The 19,326-nt window shown below is 40.1% G+C and overlaps 1 protein-coding gene across 1 annotated transcript; it reads right to left on the bottom strand.

The window, feature by feature from the left end:
- Nucleotides 1-805: 805 nt before the first annotated feature.
- On the bottom strand, nucleotides 806-2,041 carry LOC125382720 (rho GTPase-activating protein gacQ-like). Its single transcript, XM_048401026.1, has one exon. The coding sequence runs from the start codon at nucleotides 2,039-2,041 to the stop codon at nucleotides 806-808; it is 1,236 nt and encodes a 411-aa protein (XP_048256983.1).
- Nucleotides 2,042-19,326: the final 17,285 nt, after the last annotated feature.

Below are 19,326 nucleotides of genomic sequence, written 5' to 3'. Positions count from 1 at the left end.
CACCAGCATCTCCTGGCAACCGTGGATCCAACTATTTTATTCATAAGGGTATGTATAAGGAACAATAGGCCACTACCGTGCCCGCCTTTGGGACGACGCACGTCAAGAGAGGTGACAAGGGACTTTGCAGCTGTACTGCTTGTACATACGTCAATTTCCTTGCCACAGAACAGTAAAAAACAAGTACAAAATCAATAACAGAATAAATATACGCACATCCACCACTGTAGACCGAATAAACTTCATTTTGTAATCAATATCGTCAGGTAACCAAACGCTTTCATGAACAATGAATTAAACTAGTACAGTAGCATCGTCCAAATGGGGCCAACCTAATTTATATGTCTATCTTCATTTACGCGCCCGCCCCAAGCGTTACATATCGATATCATCGACCTTTGTTGATTCTCGGGTAGAGGTGGTTGTGGTTGTGATTCTCGGGTAGAGGTGGTTGTGGTGTTGATTCTCGGGTAGAGGTGGTTGTGATTCTCGGGTAGAGGTGGTTGTGATTCTCGGGTAGAGGTGGTTGTGGTTGTGATTCTAGGGTAGAGGTGGTTGTGGTTCTGATTCTCGGGTAGAGGTGGTTGTGGTGTTTATTCTCGGGTAGAGGTGGTTGTGATTCTCGGGTAGAGGTGGTTGTGATTCTCGGGTAGAGGTGGTTGTGGTTCTAGGGTAGAGGTGGTTGTGATTCTAGGGAAGAGGTGGTTGTGGTTCTGATTCTCGGGTAGAGGTGGTTGTGGTTCTGATTCTCGGGTAGAGGTGGTTGTGGTGGTGATTCTCGGGTAGAGGTGGTTGTGGTTCTGATTCACGGGTAGAGTTGGTTGTGGTTCTGATTCTCGGGTAGAGGTGGTTGTGGTTGTGATTCTAGGGTAGAGGTGGTTGTGGTTGTGATTCTAGGGTAGAGGTGGTTGTGGTTCTGATTCTCGGGTAGAGGTGGTTGTGGTTCTGATTCTCGGGTCGAGGTGTTTGTAGTTGTGATTCTCGGGTAGAGGTGGTTGTGGTTCTGATTCTCGGGTAGAGGTGGTTGTGGTTCTGATTCTCGGGTAGAGGTGGTTGCCGTTGTGATTCTAGGGTAGAGGTGGTTGTGATTCTCGGGAAGAGGGGTGGTTGTGGTGTTGATTCTCGGGTAGAGGTGGTTGTGGTGTTGATTCTCGGGTAGAGGTGGTTGTGGTTCTGATTCTCGGGTAGAGGTGGTTGTGGTTCTGATTCTCGGGTCGAGGTATTGGTAGTTGTGATTCTCGGGTAGAGGTGGTTGTGGTTCTGATTCTCGGGTAGAGGTGGTTGTGGTGTTGATTCTCGGATAGAGGTGGTTGTGGTTCTGATTCTCGGGTAGAGGTGGTTGTGGTGTTGATTCTAGGGTAGAGGTGGTTGTGGTTCTGATTCTCGGGTAGAGGTGGTTGTGGTGTTGATTCTCGGGTAGAGGTGGTTGTGGTGTTGATTCTAGGGTAGAGGTGGTTGTGGTTCTGATTCTCGGGTAGAGGTGGTTGTGGTTCTGATTCTCGGGTAGAGGTGTTTGTAGTTGTGATTCTCGGGTAGAGGTGGTTGTGGTTCTGATTCTCGGGTAGAGGTGGTTGTGGTTCTGATTCTCGGGTAGAGGTGGTTGCCGTTGTGATTCTAGGGTAGAGGTGGTTGTGGTTGTGATTCTCGGGAAGAGGGGTGGTTGTGGTGTTGATTCTCGGGTAGAGGTGGTTGTGGTGTTGATTCTCGGGTAGAGGTGGTTGTGGTTCTGATTCTCGGGTAGAGGTGGTTGTGGTTCTGATTCTCGGGTCGAGGTATTGGTAGTTGTGATTCTCGGGTAGAGGTGGTTGTGGTTCTGATTCTCGGGTAGAGGTGGTTGTGGTGTTGATTCTCGGGTAGAGGTGGTTGTGGTTGTGATTCTCGGGTAGAGGTGGTTGTGGTTCTGATTCTCGGGTAGAGGTGGTTGTGGTTCTGATTCTCGGGTAGAGTTCCTCGTGTTGTTGATTCTGTATCTGTATCGGTATCTTGAAATCGCATATATTCGAGGACACTTTCGACAAACCAAACAATAAAGCCGCGCCATTATATTGCGGAAATGTCCTACACCCTGTCGGGGCTCAGCTTCATCACATCTACATTCAAAAGGGAGTACCTTCGAAGGAATATTTGTACAAATCGAGGCTGTAGAGAAATGAACCTGAATTGTTGTATAATGCTGACATTTGATTGTCTTATGAACCCACGCATCCTTCATTTAGACTGGACAGTCCTTCTGACGTGACCTTCTATGGAAGTGTTAACAGGGCTTGGCGCAGAGAACTATGGTATCAAAGGTCTGATTTTAATGGGGCGGGTAAACTGAGTAAGCGCGTATAGTTTTACGCCGTTTTAGCATTATTCCAGCAATATCACGGCGTGTGACACCAGAAATAGGCTTCACACATTGTACCCGCATCTTCGGCGTGACGGGCAAACGCTTTAACCACAAGGCTTCCCCACCGCCCCAGATTGTGTAAAAGTGTGCAAATATTAACCTTCTATATGAAATACGGTACCGTCTTCGGTGGCAATAAGGCTTCTGTTGACCATATTTGTTAAAGACAGCATGTTGGTTGATTGTGACAAGATGGCCACGTAAGTATGTTCAGCATGGCGGGGAGCTGAATTGGTAAGTGTTTAAAACCTGATTCCAGTCTATTAATATTTTAACCGAGATCTAAAATCATTTATGACCTAAAGTATAATTAGTGAAGAAATTTTGTTTTGCTTGTGAGGTTCAGGGTTTAAACGAAAACACTTCTTGTCCATTATATGGATCTGCTACGTCATAGTGCTAATATACAATTCTTTTTTGTCCACATAATAGCGTTTTGAGTTAAGATTAGAATATTTACCGATGCAGTCTTATCGACCTCGTTATTATTTGCCATGACAGCCAACTTGAACAACAAAGATCGATATTTATTTTTTACATATCGCTAGACATTTCTGTTACCTATGGATTTTCTGAATATTAAACAAGATCGATAATTCTTCAAAGACATGTATGCAATATGAGTCAATATTGAGGAAATTGCAACGGTAAAACAGAGGGAAAACGAGAACAGTTGTCTTAGTACCACGATATTCAGTCATGCAAAGATCTTGGTAACTTGGAATAGTTCTAAACGTAGTACATGTATTTGAAATGTATGTTGTTTTGGGGGATCTGATGCTGTTAGTATTGTGCTTATGTCGACGCCAGGCCTCTGGTCCGAGTCAATATATTTGTTTTTAACTTATAGATTTATATCCATGGAGCTGGACTAAAGGACTTGATATCACGTTGAGCAAATGACGAGAACAATGAGGCTGTGAATGGTATCTGTGTAGATCAGAGGTACTTGGTACTTGATATGTGTATAAATAATATATTCACAGGACACAGGTAATTCTCTGACCATTGAACCGATACAGATACCATGTTGTACCCGTCGTTTGCCTAGAATCTATTTTTATATGACCTTTATGCATAATTGCCCGTTGTTTAGTTTACGATCGTTACTGAAATTATTGATCATGTAGATATTATTTGTTCTAACGAACACTGTGTAAGCATGTTGGTTTGACGCAGAGCTCCGTACTATCACGGCGTGTCGGAATCATGCGGGAAGACAACCCAAAGCGACGGAAGTCGTCGACGTTTACAAACTTTGGTTCTCAGTACCCTGTGTCTGTGTAAGTCATAAAGGTGGTTCCTAGTATCCTATACCTGTGTAAGTCATAAAGGTGGTTCCCAGCATCTTGTGTAAATCATAAAGGTGGTTCCCAGTATCTTGTGTAAGTCATTAAGGTGGTTCCCAGTATCTTGTGTAAGTCATAAAGGTTGTCCCCAGCATCTTGTGTAAGTCATTAAGGTGGTTCCCAGTATCTTGTGTAAGTCATAAAGGTGTGTTTCCCAGTATCTTGTGTAAGTCATAAAGGTGGTTCCCAGTATCCTATACCTGTGTAAGTCATAAAGGTGGTTCCCAGCATCTTGTGTACATCATAAAGGTGGTTCCCAGTATCGTGTGTAAGTCATTAAGGTGGTTCCCAGTATCTCGTGTAAGTCCTAAAGGTTGTCCCCAGTATCTTGTGTAAGTCATTAAGGTGGTTCCCAGTATCTTGTGTAAGTCATAAAGGTGTGTTTCCCAGTATCTTGTGTAAGTCATAAAGGTGGTTCCCAGCATCCTATACCTGTGTAAGTCATAAAGGTGGTTCCCAGCATCTTGTGTACATCATAAAGGTGGATCCCAGTATCTTGTGTAAGTCATAAAGGTGGTTCCCAGTATCTCGTGTAAGTCCTAAAGGTTGTCCCCAGTATCTTGTGTAAGTCATTAAGGTGGTTCCCAGTATCTTGTGTAAGTCATAAAGGTGGTCCCCAGTATCTTGTGTAAGTCATAAAGGTGTTTCCCAGTATCCTGTGTAAGTCATTAAGGTGGTTCCCAGTTTCTTATGTAAGTCATTAAGGTGGTTCCCAGTATCTTGTGTAAATCATAAAGGTTGTCCCCAGTATCTTGAGTAAGTCATAAAGGTGGTTCCCAGTATCCTGTGTAAGTCATAAAGGTTGTTCCCAGTATCTTGTGTAAGTCATAAAGGTGGACCCCAGTATCTTGTGTAAGTCATAAAGGTGTTTCCCAGTATCTTGTGTAAGTCATTAAGGTGGTTCCCAGTATCTTGTGTAAGTCATAAAGGTGGTTCCCAGTATCTTGTGTAAGTCATAAAGGTTGTTCCCAGTATCTTGTGTAAGTCATAAAGGTTGTTCCCAGTATCTTGTGTAAGTCATAAAGGTGGTTCCCAGTATCTCGCGTAAGTCATTAAGGTGGTTCCCAGTATCTTGTGTAAGTCATTAAGGTTGTTCCCAGTATCTTGTGTAAGTCATAAAGGTGGTTCCCAGTATCTCGTGTAAGTCATAAAGGTGGTTCCCAGTATCTTGTGTAAGTCATTAAGGTGGTTCCCAGTTTCTTGTGTAAGTCATAAAGGTTGTTCCCAGTATCTTGTGTAAGTCATAAAGGTGTTTCCCAGTATCTCGTGTAAGTCATAAAGGTGGTTCCCAGTATCTTGTGTAAGTCATAAAGGTGGTTCCCAGTATCCTATACCTGTGTAAGTCATAAAGGTGGTTCCCAGTATCCTATACCTGTGTAAGTCTTAAAGGTGTTTCCCAGCATCTTGTGTAAGTCATAAAGGTGGTTCCCAGTATCCTATACCTGTGTAAGTCATAAAGGTGGTTCCCAGTATCCTATACCTGTGTAAGTCATAAAGGTGTTTCCCAGTATCTTGTGTAAGTCATTAAGGTGGTTCCCAGTATCTTGTGTTGGTCATAAAGGTTGTCCTCAGTATCTTGTGTAAGTCATAAAGGTGGTTCCCAGCATCTTGTGTAAGTCATAAAGGTGGTTCTCAGCATCTTGTGTAAGTCATTAAGGTGGTTCCCAGTATCTTGTGTAAGTCATAAAGGTTGTTCCCAGTATATTGTGTAAGTCATAAAGGTGGTTCCCAGTATCTTGTGTAAGTCATAAAGGTGGTTCTCAGCATCTTGTGTAAGTCATAAAGGTGGTTCCCAGTATCTTGTGTAAGTCATAAAGGTGGTTCCCAGCATCTTGTGTAAGTCATAAAGGTGGTTCCCAGCACCTTGTGTAAGTCATAAAGGTTGTTCCCAGTATATTGTGTAAGTCATAAAGGTGGTTCCCAGTATCCTGTGTCTGTGTAAGTCATTAAGGTGGTTCCCAGTATCACGTGTCTGTGTAAGTCATTAAGATGGTTCCCAGTATCTTGTGTTAGTCATAAAGTTGGTTCCCAGTATCCTGTGTATGTGTAAGTCATTAAGGTGGTTCCCAGTATCATGTGTCTGTGTAAGTCATTAAGGTGGTTCCCAGTATATTGTGTCTGTGTAAGTCATTAAGGTGGTTCCCAGTATCTTGTGTAAGTCATTAAGGTTGTTCCCAGTATCTTGTGTAAGTCATAAAGGTGGTTCCCAGTATCTCGTGTAAGTCATAAAGGTGGTTCCCAGTATCTTGTGTAAGTCATTAAGGTGGTTCCCAGTTTCTTGTGTAAGTCATAAAGGTTGTTCCCAGTATCTTGTGTAAGTCATAAAGGTGTTTCCCAGTATCTCGTGTAAGTCATAAAGGTGGTTCCCAGTATCTTGTGTAAGTCATAAAGGTGGTTCCCAGTATCCTATACCTGTGTAAGTCATAAAGGTGGTTCCCAGTATCCTATACCTGTGTAAGTCTTAAAGGTGTTTCCCAGCATCTTGTGTAAGTCATAAAGGTGGTTCCCAGTATCCTATACCTGTGTAAGTCATAAAGGTGGTTCCCAGTATCCTATACCTGTGTAAGTCATAAAGGTGTTTCCCAGTATCTTGTGTAAGTCATTAAGGTGGTTCCCAGTATCTTGTGTTGGTCATAAAGGTTGTCCTCAGTATCTTGTGTAAGTCATAAAGGTGGTTCCCAGCATCTTGTGTAAGTCATAAAGGTGGTTCTCAGCATCTTGTGTAAGTCATTAAGGTGGTTCCCAGTATCTTGTGTAAGTCATAAAGGTTGTTCCCAGTATATTGTGTAAGTCATAAAGGTGGTTCCCAGTATCTTGTGTAAGTCATAAAGGTGGTTCTCAGCATCTTGTGTAAGTCATAAAGGTGGTTCCCAGTATCTTGTGTAAGTCATAAAGGTGGTTCCCAGCATCTTGTGTAAGTCATAAAGGTGGTTCCCAGCACCTTGTGTAAGTCATAAAGGTTGTTCCCAGTATATTGTGTAAGTCATAAAGGTGGTTCCCAGTATCCTGTGTCTGTGTAAGTCATTAAGGTGGTTCCCAGTATCACGTGTCTGTGTAAGTCATTAAGATGGTTCCCAGTATCTTGTGTTAGTCATAAAGTTGGTTCCCAGTATCCTGTGTATGTGTAAGTCATTAAGGTGGTTCCCAGTATCATGTGTCTGTGTAAGTCATTAAGGTGGTTCCCAGTATATTGTGTCTGTGTAAGTCATTAAGGTGGTTCCCAGTATCCCGTACTTTTCGGAAGACATGTAAGGTTTCCGAGTATATTGTACTTGCCTCGTGGACCGTGACCATCTTCTCAGGTCATGAAAATTACAAAAGTGCAATGACACTGCTATAAGTTTGTGTCTGCGGCACAAAGCGACATTCAATCACACCTTGTTATGAAGAGTCTGTCTTATCACCACAGGGACGTCACTGTGTGATGATGTGTGCAGACATGTGTGTAGGATGTGATACAACACATGACTGAGTCCATGCTGAGTTTTCTTCAAGCAACCGGATTTGTTGTTACCTATATTCGTTTATTCATTTCTCAAATATTTGTATTCTGTAACAATAATGAAACACGCGTGTCTAAATGGTTTGAAACATGATCCATTTGTACGTTCTGGGGCAGCAAATACATTATGTCAATGACTTGAAGTAGCCGCGTGACTTGTAACAGCATCAAGTAAATATTGCATTTATTTTTAGAAAACAGTTTGGTTCGCTTCATGTAATTTGTACTGGCGTAGATGGTTAGTAGATGCAAACAATGTTATTCGTTGGCAGTTTTTATCAAATATTAACTGTAACTATAGCAACTCTACTTCATCAAAGTTGTCTATTGCTACTTTCAGATTTGAACATGGCTATGAAAACATTAGTTGTCCTTTCTTGAAGATAAAGCCTTAGGGTTATCAAATTGATGCCAATTTTATTATTCTTGTGGAAATCCATTTGTGCCTTATCTTAGTGTTCTTTGGAATCAAAAATGTTGACAATGTGTATTTATAATATGCTACCTTCGACATGGCATACATCATATATGTGAAACAACATCACCGATGTGACCTAGTGTGTATCTCTGTATCACATGTATGTGAAACAACAGCACCGATGTGACCTGGTATGTACCTCTGTATCACATGTATGTGAAACAATATCACCGATGTGACCTAGTGTGTATCTCTGTATCACATGTATGTGAAACAACATCACCGATGTGACCTAGTGTGTATCTCTGTATCACATGTGTGTGAAACAACATCACCGATGTGACCTGGTGTGTATCTCTGTATCACATGTGTGTGAAACAACAGCACCGATGTGACCTGGTGTGTATCTCTGTATCACATGTATGTGAAACAACAGCACCGATGTGACCTGGTATGTACCTCTGTATCACATGTGTGCGAAACAACAGCACCGATGTGACCTGGTATGTACCTCTGTATCACTTTATAGGTGAAATAACATCACTGATGTGACCTGGTATGTACCTTTGTATCACATGTGTGCGAAACAACAGCACCGATGTGACCTGGTGGGTATCTCTGTATCACATGTATATGAAACAACAGCACCGATGTGACCTGGTATGAACCTCTGTATCACATGTGTGCGAAACAACAGCACCGATGTGACCTGGTGGGTATCTCTGTATCACATGTATATGAAACAACAGCACCGATGTGACCTGGTATGAACCTCTGTATCACATGTGTGCGAAACAACAGCACCGATGTGACCTGGTGTGTATCTCTGTATCACATGTATGCGAAACAACAGCACCGATGTGACCTGGCATGGACCTCTGTATCACATGTGTGTGAAACAACAGCACCGATGTGACCTGGTGTGTATCTCAAGTGTCACATGTTTATGACACAACAGCACTGATGCTGCCTGGTATGTACCTCTGTATCACATGTGTGTGAAACAACAGCACCGATGCTGCCTGGTATGTACCTCTGTATCACATGTGTGTGAAACATCACCGATGTGACCTGTAAGAACCTCTGTATCACATGTGTGCGAAACAACATCACCGATGTGACCTGGTATGGACCTCTGTACCACATGTGTGTGAAACAACATCATCGATGTGACCTGGTATGGACCTCTGTACCACATGTGTGTGAAACAACATCATCGATGTGACCTGGTATGGACCTCTGTACCACATGTGTGTGAAACAACAGCACCGATGTGACCTGGTATGGACCTCTGTATCACATGTGTGCGAAACAACAGCACCGATGTGACCTGGTATGTACCTCTGTATCACATACATTAAGGCTATTTGTGTACACGATCCAATAAACAAAACAATCCGTCAGTTAGCGGTGCAAATTCTGAGCAGGGATTTTGGCTCGAATCGAAAAATTATTATATTTTTAACTTCTAAAGACGCTAGCTCCAATAGAACGGCTTCGATTTTCTTCATCTACGTCTTATTGTGTAGCTAAATGTATTGGCTTGAAATGAATGTAAGTTTTATGGGGGTATTTACAGTGGACATTGTTGAATTCGTCCTCCACTAACTTAGTAAGTTGGCCTAGTTACATCCTTTTCCTTTTATATAGTATACTGACACTGGATGTGACCATAACCTGTAGCTGCCTTTTGTTGCGTTACAAGTCCCTGTGGGCGAATGTAAATTGTCACAACATGTACAAACGAGATAACTGAAACAAACATTTGAAATTTGTGATTTTCTTTTTTCGATGGTATGTATGCAATGTTTTCTGTTCCAAATCAGTTCCAATGTTAGCACTAGATCTGATATGGACTTTTAGAGTTGAAGTGCCACAACAAAATATCAGTTCTGTATTGAACAGTAATTCTATATTCAAGTTTTTATATCAACTCACAATACACCCGAAGCAGAGGCTAACTGAGTTCTCAACTACGGGTGTAACATTTGATCGAACTACACTGACGGCCAAAATAAAGTTTACCACCATAAAAATGAAATTGCAAAAATATAAAACCACAAGGTCAAACTAAATACATGCAAACACATCGTCCAAACCCAACAATGCTCTATGCAGAAAGTGATACCCGTCAACGGCACGTTTTTGTATAAAATGCGAAAAAGTGAAAAACATGCCGCTTGGGCAGCCGAAACTACAGGTGCAATAAGGGTATATAAATGACAGAGATGGCATGTCAGACACTCACACTGATAAAAAACCACCACAGAAATTCCACGACTGACACCCGAACAATGAGAGCGGACCCTGGAGAGAGAGATTTGCGGGCAGGAGAGAACACCACTAGTCATCGTTAACGACAATTTGACAATTCAGCGTTACATGGATAACCTTCTTCTTCCGACTGTCCTGGCATTTTTGCATCAGCTGCCACCCGGTATCCTTTATCAACACGACAACGCCAGACCCCGAACAGCCAGGATCGTACAGAACGTCCTTGCAGCCAACAACATCAAGGTATTGCCGTGGTTTGCGTCCCCCATACAACACCTCTGGGATGTCATTGATCGTCGTGTTCGACAGCAACCACATCCTCCAGCCAAACGACAAGAAGAATGGCGACAAGTCATCAGACGACTGACTTTTTTCTGTGCGCCGGAGGGTTTTTGCGTGTCTTGTAGCAGGGCGTGGTTATACACGTACTGATGTGACGTGCCATGAACTTGAGCGATTGTGCCCTTTGTCCATCACGTTGGAAGCTTGTTTCTGCTACCCCACATCAACTGTCATGCCAATATCAAATGCTGTACGACCGTAATTTTAAATGTTGATTTCGTTGAGATTTTGATCATTTCAATACATTTTACATCATGCATCTATCTTTTGTGTTTTTTAAACTAGAGTAATTTAAGACTATAGTAAAGTTTCTTTGGAACCGTCAGTTTAGTAATGCACTGCAAATACCCTTGGCCCAACAAAATATCAATAGCTATCATCGATACCACACTAACCTTCGTAGTATTTTCTTTCAGATTTTATGCAGAGTTGCCTACTTAACTGGACATCAATCTACTCAAGCTGTGGAATGATGGACATTTTACGCTTTGGCTTCATATCAAAACACAAATTAGGACAAACTTCATTTCAGGAAGGTTTGGGTCAAGCTACTATTGCCATACAAAAATGCCGGGTAAAAGAACGCATACACTTGAACCCTGGATTTGACCAAAACGTTACAAAGGTTATGAAAACGTTATGCTGAAGCATTGCAAACGTGGGGTCTTAAACACAACTGTGATTCCCGTATCAAATACATCACCAGTGAATAGCCATTTCATGTTTGTTTCATTTTCAGCCACCAAACATGGTTTGCCCAACAGTATATTTTAATAGTGTCGGATTATAGTTATAATCATTGTAATAAATTTCCGCTATTGTGATGACAATTTCCAAGATAGTTGAATACATGATTTAATTGTTCGTAGATGAACGAGACTGTACGCTGACCATAATCCCCTGTCCTACCCCTTGGCGCGACCCCCCAAAGCGGAACGAGTAAGCCTTGGGGCTCATATACTTATAGAATATGAACATTACTTATGCATTTAGGGGCATCTACTTCTCAACATAAAACATCAATATTAGGCTCGAGTATGTCAACATATACTTATGGTAAACTGCTTTTATAGTGTCCATGGCAACAACGGTTGTTTGCCACATGAAAGTGTAGTTCGCGTGAACATTTACAAAAGGCCTTCACATCTTCAGATCCATCTAATACATCACAATACAATACAAGACAAGAGAATTGCTGCTTGGACAGATATTTTTGTCTCATTTGTCCTACAAAATATTGAGAGAATTGGAATATTGTCTTAGCCTACTTGGGCCAACGCTTTTAAATCTCTTATAAAAAGCGTTTTTTATGGACATTCAAGATTGACTGTGTGCATACGCTTTAGGTAAAACAATATAAAGTGGTTAAATTTTCAATGCCATACAATCGCGAAGTCATCAGGGAAAAATCTCTTATAAAAAGCGTTATTTGTGGACATTCCAGATTGAGTGTGTGCATATTTCCTTATAGAAATAATTTAACTGAACCTTGATTGCCATACAATCGCGAAGTCATCCGGGAAAAGGCGAGTCTTTGGTCTTCGAAAACGCATTGCGTCTATTGTAGGCACATGTGTTTGAGGAATGCCAAACGTAATTACACAGATGGGTTGCAACACCAACGAGAGGATTTGAAAGTCCTGCGTGACAACAAAGGTAAGTCCTCTGGGGAAATCCTTGAAATGGTTCTAGTAGTTCCCAAGACAAAAAAAACATCCTTTCATATACTCTCCCCAGAACGAAGGTGATATTCGAAAAAAAAGATGATTACAGAATTACGAAGAGATATCGAGTGAGGCAATGGATGGACAAGTAAAGGTAATACGTAGGTGGAACATGCCAATCGACAGAACATGCTGGCGGTGCATTATAAGGATGCAAACAACCAAGAAAGACGACACCGGTGTGTTATAAAAACATAAACGTTTGAGATGACTTGATCAATCATGGGTCATGCTCCCACGATTAGACAAACATTTGTATACGGCATGGCACGGTCCGAATCAATTTCCCAATGACAATATCAGGGATTCTTGTTCACTTCTTTTGTAGCACCTGGCCCAGTCCGGCTGACGTGGCGGGTGGCCTTTAACGTCGTCGTTCACGTCTCCTGATCATGCCCTAGACGTGCTTGGGGGAAGGTCAGGACTGATGACTGGCCATTGGATTCTGGTGATGTTTTCCTGCTGGGGGTTGTCAGTCGTGCACGATTTGCGCGACAATACAAAAAAATCGATGTGTTCTTAGATCTGTAGAAAATAATGAATTATTGAAATCACGTGTTTTGTCAACAATTCACTTCTTGGTTTGTGAATATGATGAATTCATTTTCAACTCTACTGGTTTACAATTTGGTCTGTCACAAATTGTATTCTATTGTGTTTTTGTGTGATATTCAGGACCTCTTAATAAGCTTAAAAGGACATTCTGCTGGTGCATTAAATCCCAATACTCCCCAAGGGGACATTGCATGTCAGAAGAGGAATTAATGATATCATACATTCGATTTATTGATATCTAAAATCAGAAAATGAATTGATAACAAGAATTCGATTATTGTCGATTATCAAAGGGCCGGATTAATATTACTGAATACTTCAGATTTGATCACAAATCGATTTTTAATAACACCGATGTGACGGCGAGGACATTTAGGCAAGAAGTAGGATTTCCCTGGGCGTCAATTGCTCCCCCATCCTAACTGACATGTTTCTGCACACGAAAAAGTCAGAATTTCTGCTCGGGTTGGCAAAATCAAAGCAGAGGAGTTTGATGAACTGATATAGTTCAATAATGGTCAAATAGCCAATTACCTTAAACTCATTTTCCCACCTGAACCAGAAATAAAAGCAATCAGTGAAACTGCCTCATCAATTTCATATTTAGATATGGGGCGGTCGGGTGGCCTAGTGGTTAAAGCGTTCGCTTGACACGCCGAAGACCCGGGTTCGATTCCCAACATGGGTACAATGTGTGAAGCCCATTTCTGGTGTCCCCCGCCGTGATATTGCTGGAATATTGCTAAAAGCGGCGTAAAACCATACTCACTCACTCATATTTAGATATATGCCTAAAGATTCAAGAGTGATAAAACATATCCACAAGACTATGTCAAGAGGGATAGTCAACTTTGTCTAGCAATGTTCCAGCAGCTCCGGCCTTTCATGTCTACATTCAACAACTTTTGAGGTACAATCGAACATGATCTTTCTACGAAGTTTTATAGAGCGGTATATGACTCTTGTCAAAAGTTGTTTGAGTTGGGTTACAGCATTTAAGGCCTCAGTAAATATTTCAAGGCCTTAGTGAAACTTTCAAAACGTTTTATGGTTTGTTTGTTTGTTTGACACCGCACTCAACAATATTCCGGCTATATGACGGCGCTCTGTAAGTAATCAAGTCTGGACACGACAATCCAGTGATTAACATCATGAGCATAGATCCAATTGGGATACGATGACATGCATCGACCAAGTCAGCGAGGCTGACCACCCGATCCCGTTTTATCGCCTTTTACGACATGCATAATCGCCTTTTACGGCAAGCATGGGTTGCTGAAGAACTATTCTACCCCGGATCTTCACGGGTCCGTTTTATGGTACACATGTGGAGGACATTTCCAAATTTGACGCAATAGTGAGCAAAGAGATGCCCAATGCAATTCCCCATTTGGACATTTTCTCGTGTTTTTTTCAGGTGAAAACTTGACTTGCCTTTGCACGTGTGTGTGACTGGTGCCACCGTAGGGACAGGATTTAGCTCACTTTTTCGTAAACACCTGGTATCATCACTGTTTGATAGTGATCCATCTACACGTTCTTAACCGCCTCCGTGGTCTGGTGGTGGAGCGTCCGCCGGGAGAGCGGAAGGTCCGGGGTTCGATCCCCGCCGCGTCATACCAAAAGACGTTAAAAGATGGTACTTGTTGTTACCCTGTCTGGCGCTTGGCATTAAGGGGCTAAAACAAGGACTGGTCGGCTCGGAGTCAGTATACTGTGTCTGAGTGGGGTATTCATGTTAAACTGCGGCATGGTATCTCATTGAGCTTGCACTATAAATCGGCATCAGTCCGGACTAGTACAAGCAGACACACACACACACACACACACACACACACACACACACACACATATAAAAAGTCACACCTGGGGAGCCAACAGCCTTCGAAATCAATATAGTATGTGATGGTGCCACTAAGAAACAAATATATGCTGAAGTGTATATGGTTAGAGCCCGTAACATGGTAATGTTATAATCGGAATCACACAATGGACTCTGCTTTAAGCAGTGAATTCTTTTTCTTACCAAGCAAATATCCGTTACATTATCACTTGCTTGACATTATTAACATGGCGGCGGTCGGCTTTTTCCTCGCTAAATGCGCTTGTGTAAACAATCATAAAAATCATCTCATAAAAGGAGAGTAATGTGGCCTTTTAAAAGGATGTTTGCCTTCGCTCAATAATACTTAATGGCAGTAACATCAAAATCAGTTTTCACAATGCCCAGAGGTTGTATTTCAGATATAGATGACAGATAAACACCAAGAATCAAGACTAGGTATTGATGGGTGGTGACAAACTCGAGCCATAGTTCCCTATATGAATATTTATAATTCATGCCTCTGACTTTGTTTCAATGATGAAATGAATGTTTCAATTTTCTAATAATTAATCTGTGTTTAACCATATTTTATGTTAAATAACAACAATTACTGCTATAACTATTCTGCCTTTGTGAATTATCGCATACATTTTTCCCCTTGCCCTCCTTCATACTAATATCCAATGATGTCCATGCCATGTGGATGGTCTTCTTCTTGCCGTAATGTCTCACTCCCAAATTTCGCACAGAGATATATTATAAGTCCAGCATTTCACATATTGTTGCCTCAGTAAACTTCGAATGACATTTGCCTTCATTTTTAACAAATTGTCCTGAACCTTTAAAGATATTTTGAACATAATTGAACTTGGTTCTTTTCTAATTGCTGAAGTTCAAGCAAATACGTATTTTTAAAATACACATGGTACTAATTACCTTTGACTCAAACACTTTCTGTGAAAGTCCTTATTTCTATTGAAGATTAATCTTTGAGAAAGAGTTTGGGAATACCGTTTGCTGGATCCAGCAATATATCTCTCTTTGTACGGATTTTTATTGAGCTTTGGAATCCAGTACAAAAGACAAGTGGAAATGTCGTTAGTTTTTAGTCAAAAGCTGATGATAGTGACGTTGTTTTGTCATGTTTCTTCCACCATGTCTCTTTTGTATCCTTGTTAAGATGATATAAGACTCATTTTAAAAAAAATGCGAAAAAAATCTTTGTATCGTGTATTGTGTCCAGGAAACGATTATTTCACGCTTGGATATTTTCTTAAATTGTTCCTGTATATAGTTCACTCAAAGGTGACTTTCAAACGGGTATTACAAGCGAACAAATTTAAACTGCACTTCTTTAGAATACGAGGCTGTGATACAAGCCAGTTGGCTTTGAATCCCATTCGATAGTATTGTCTGTGGTTCCATATTCAGCCGTGTTACCCTCGTCACACATCACTGACTCCTACACAGACAATTGTAACACAAGCCACATGGTGAGAATCATATTAGAGTAAAATGCTTCCCTCTTAAACTTGCGTATACCTACAACGGGATTCAATCTACCACATGTGTTTTATTCATCTCCATAGGGCAGGTCGCCTAGCGATATTGATTTGATTTGTTTTTAGACATTTGTAAATATGTTTTAGACATATTGTCATCCTTTGAGGCATCTCCATAGAGGGTGCTTGTAGTGTTTCATCTCGTTAAACAAATTGCCTGATAAATGTTACCTCCGCACTGTGAATGTTTTGTAGTCCTTTTCAAAATCCTTTTCAATTATTGATGGCAATCGATAGCTGTAGGTAGGAAGAATTGTTGTCAAAGACATTACGCTTTGAACATTACATCTGGAAATTGTCACGTCGCCATGGTCACAAAATATTGGGACTCAAAATGGCCGACATACCAGGCTATGGCTACAAAGAAAGCTTAATGTTAAACACTTGAGTTCTAACAGATAGGAAAACACTAGTATTGACCTAAACCACATCACATATCATCTCCAATTGTTAGACGTGCTTGTTTAGTTGCATTCTACCTCTAATCAATACGTTCTTCTCGTTCACCCGGTAGATGTTGAGATATGAGGTTATGCACATAGAAAGTAAAACAGTTTGGGCATTTAGAAATAACCTAATAGTTTTCCCCCGACTTATGCTTGTATTAAGATGTATGAATCGAACTGAGATTTCATGAAAGTGTAAAAGAACTTTCATCCTGCGACTGTCTTCGCGATCAGTGAGATCAACAGCGTGATTGTATTTAGGGAGATATTTTTGAAAATCCCCTTTTTATCACTATCAGATACAAGATATCAACATAGACAATATTCATTCATTTAACGGATAACACGTGACGTCATGTACAGGGGCTTTAGAAGAATATAGAGATAAGTGATGAAAACACAATACCATTTAGAAAGTGGTCAAATGTAACAAATGTTATATTTGGGATAACACTTCTCAGTATAACACTTTCTCATTTAGAAAGTGGTCAAATGTAACAAATGTTATATTTGGGATAACACTTCTCAGTATAATACTTTCTCATTTAGAAAGTGGTCAAATGTAACAAATGTTATATTTGGGATAACACTTCTCAGTATAACACTTTCTCATTTAGCAAGTGGTCAAATGTAACAAATGTTATATTTGGGATAACACTTCTCAGTATAACACTTTCTCATTTAGAAAGTAGTCAAATGTAACAAATGTTATATTTGGGATAACACTTCTCAGTATAATACTTTCTCATTTAGAAAGTGGTCAAATGTAACAAATGTTATATTTGGGATAACACTTCTCAGTAAAATACTTTCTCATTTAGAAAGTGGTCAAATGTAACAAATGTTATATTTCGGATAACACTTCTCAGTATAACAATTTCTCATTTAGAAAGTGGTCAAATGTAACAAATGTTATATTTGGGATAACACTTCTCAGTATAATACTTTCTCATTTAGAAAGTAGTCAAATGTAACAAATGTTATATTTGGGATAACACTTCTCAGTATAACACTTTCTCATTTAGAAAGTGGTCAAATGTAACAAATGTTATATTTGGGATAACACTTCTCAGTATAACACTTTCTCATTTAGAAAGTGGTCAAATGTAACAAATGTTATATTTGGGATAACACTTCTCAGTATAACACTTTCTCATTTAGAAAGTGGTCAAATGTAACAAATGTTATATTTGGGATAACACCTCGCAGTAAAGTACAAATTCTAGTACGTTTTGGGGTTTAGGCCCATCCGGGATTCGAACCCACACTCTCAGAGTGGGGCACTAATCGCCAGTACACAAAGTCAGCGATCGAACCCATTCAACCACCGAGCTTCCTCAAAACAAAAGAAAGTTCGACAACTGGTAGTTTTGATCACGTAGTTTGTGTACCCCTCTGACAAGTGTAACTTGGACCGGCTCCCATGGCCGAAAACTATGAATACAGAATGCTTTTTAGAAAGTGGTCAAATGTAACAAATGTTATATTTGTGATAACACTTCAATAGTAAACTTCAAATTCTAGTACTTTTTTGGATTGAGACCCATCAGGGATTCGAACCCACACTCTTCTCAGAGTAAGGCGATTAATCGCCAGCACACAAAGTCAGGGATTTAACCTACTCCCATGGGATTTAACCCTAGAAAGTACTGTAATTTGAACTTTACTAAGAAAGTGTTATCCCAAATATAACATTTGTTAGAGATAAGTGAACTTTTCCGTCCTATTACTATGAAAGTGAAAAAGTTATTAATAGAATAACATGTATGCTTCCTCACTGAATATCATCTTCAACTCACCTCGTGATTGAATATGTATAGTTAGTATTCATATTAACTTCATGAGATTGAATATCAGAAGGAGTGTACCAGATACCTTATTCAGTGCAAGAAGGTATGTCAGTGACATATATTACACTGCGATGTGTAATAAATAATGTAAACGCCAGTAAACAACTAGTGTTGATCCATTGGGGAAAAGGCAAAACAGCGGTGAAAACTACGTGAATGGACCCCTGAAATTCAGTGATATAAACCATTTCCTAATTCCTTAAATCATAAAAGTTAAGTATGAGAGGTATCTCTTTGATTTAATCATCGAAATCTTTACGGTTGTCCAATGACATTATCTGTTTTCAACCAAATTGATTAAGTCATATTATTCATGTAAATATATTTACAAACTGTATTTTAAAATGAAAGTGAATATAGAATGTATAAAATACACATTTTACACCAAAGCTTTCACGGTTTGAGTCCGCAGCTCTGTACACATCCTTCCTTATACTCGACGCAATAAAATATATGTATTTATGTCTAGATGGAAGCTGTTTGAACGGAAAACACTGCTAGTATAAGATGCTGATAAACAGCTTCAGTGACTACATTTAAGGGGCTTATACAGTAACACACTCGGGTAACATTTCTTGATAAACAGCAACACTGTTTATCATAAGTGTATAAGATACATGATCGTAATATAAAGTTCATCGATGCATATATTACAAAACATTTACTCATGTTGAATGTAAGTTGAATGCATTCTTCATTCATCAATACGTCACCAATATTCTTTTTTCAAACAATACGTTTTAGGAAAAGATTCAACATTAGATATTTATAAAAGGGATATAACTTGTATGTTAAATAAGATACTAACTTGGTAATATTGGAATTTGATGTTTATTTCATACATCAACAAAATACATCAAGGGAAATCGTATACAAATTTGTTTTACATGAACTGTGTTAATACAAGCTCTCTTGACACGGATTATTGTTGTCATGTTGTGCACGACAATCGAAGACTACCTTTGTTGTAGGATCTGTCTCAGTTTCTAAAGCTCAATCTCCTTTCAAAGGTCCAGGCGTTCGTATAGCACTATTGTGTCATTGCTGTAAATCAATACGCTTTGTTGGACGGAATGTCATATTGTTC

This window comes from Haliotis rufescens, unplaced genomic scaffold (assembly GCF_023055435.1).
Source record: "Haliotis rufescens isolate VD_foot unplaced genomic scaffold, xgHalRufe1.0.p SCAF_20, whole genome shotgun sequence".
Classification (NCBI taxonomy): domain Eukaryota; kingdom Metazoa; phylum Mollusca; class Gastropoda; order Lepetellida; family Haliotidae; genus Haliotis; species Haliotis rufescens.
Note: the sequence above shows the minus strand (reverse complement) of the source record. Positions and strands in the feature narration are given on the sequence as shown.

Coding starts and splice junctions, on each gene's coding strand:
- LOC125382720 (XM_048401026.1), bottom strand. CDS start 2,041: ATGGCGCGGCTTTATTGTTTGGTTTGTCGAAAGTGTCCTCGAATATAT.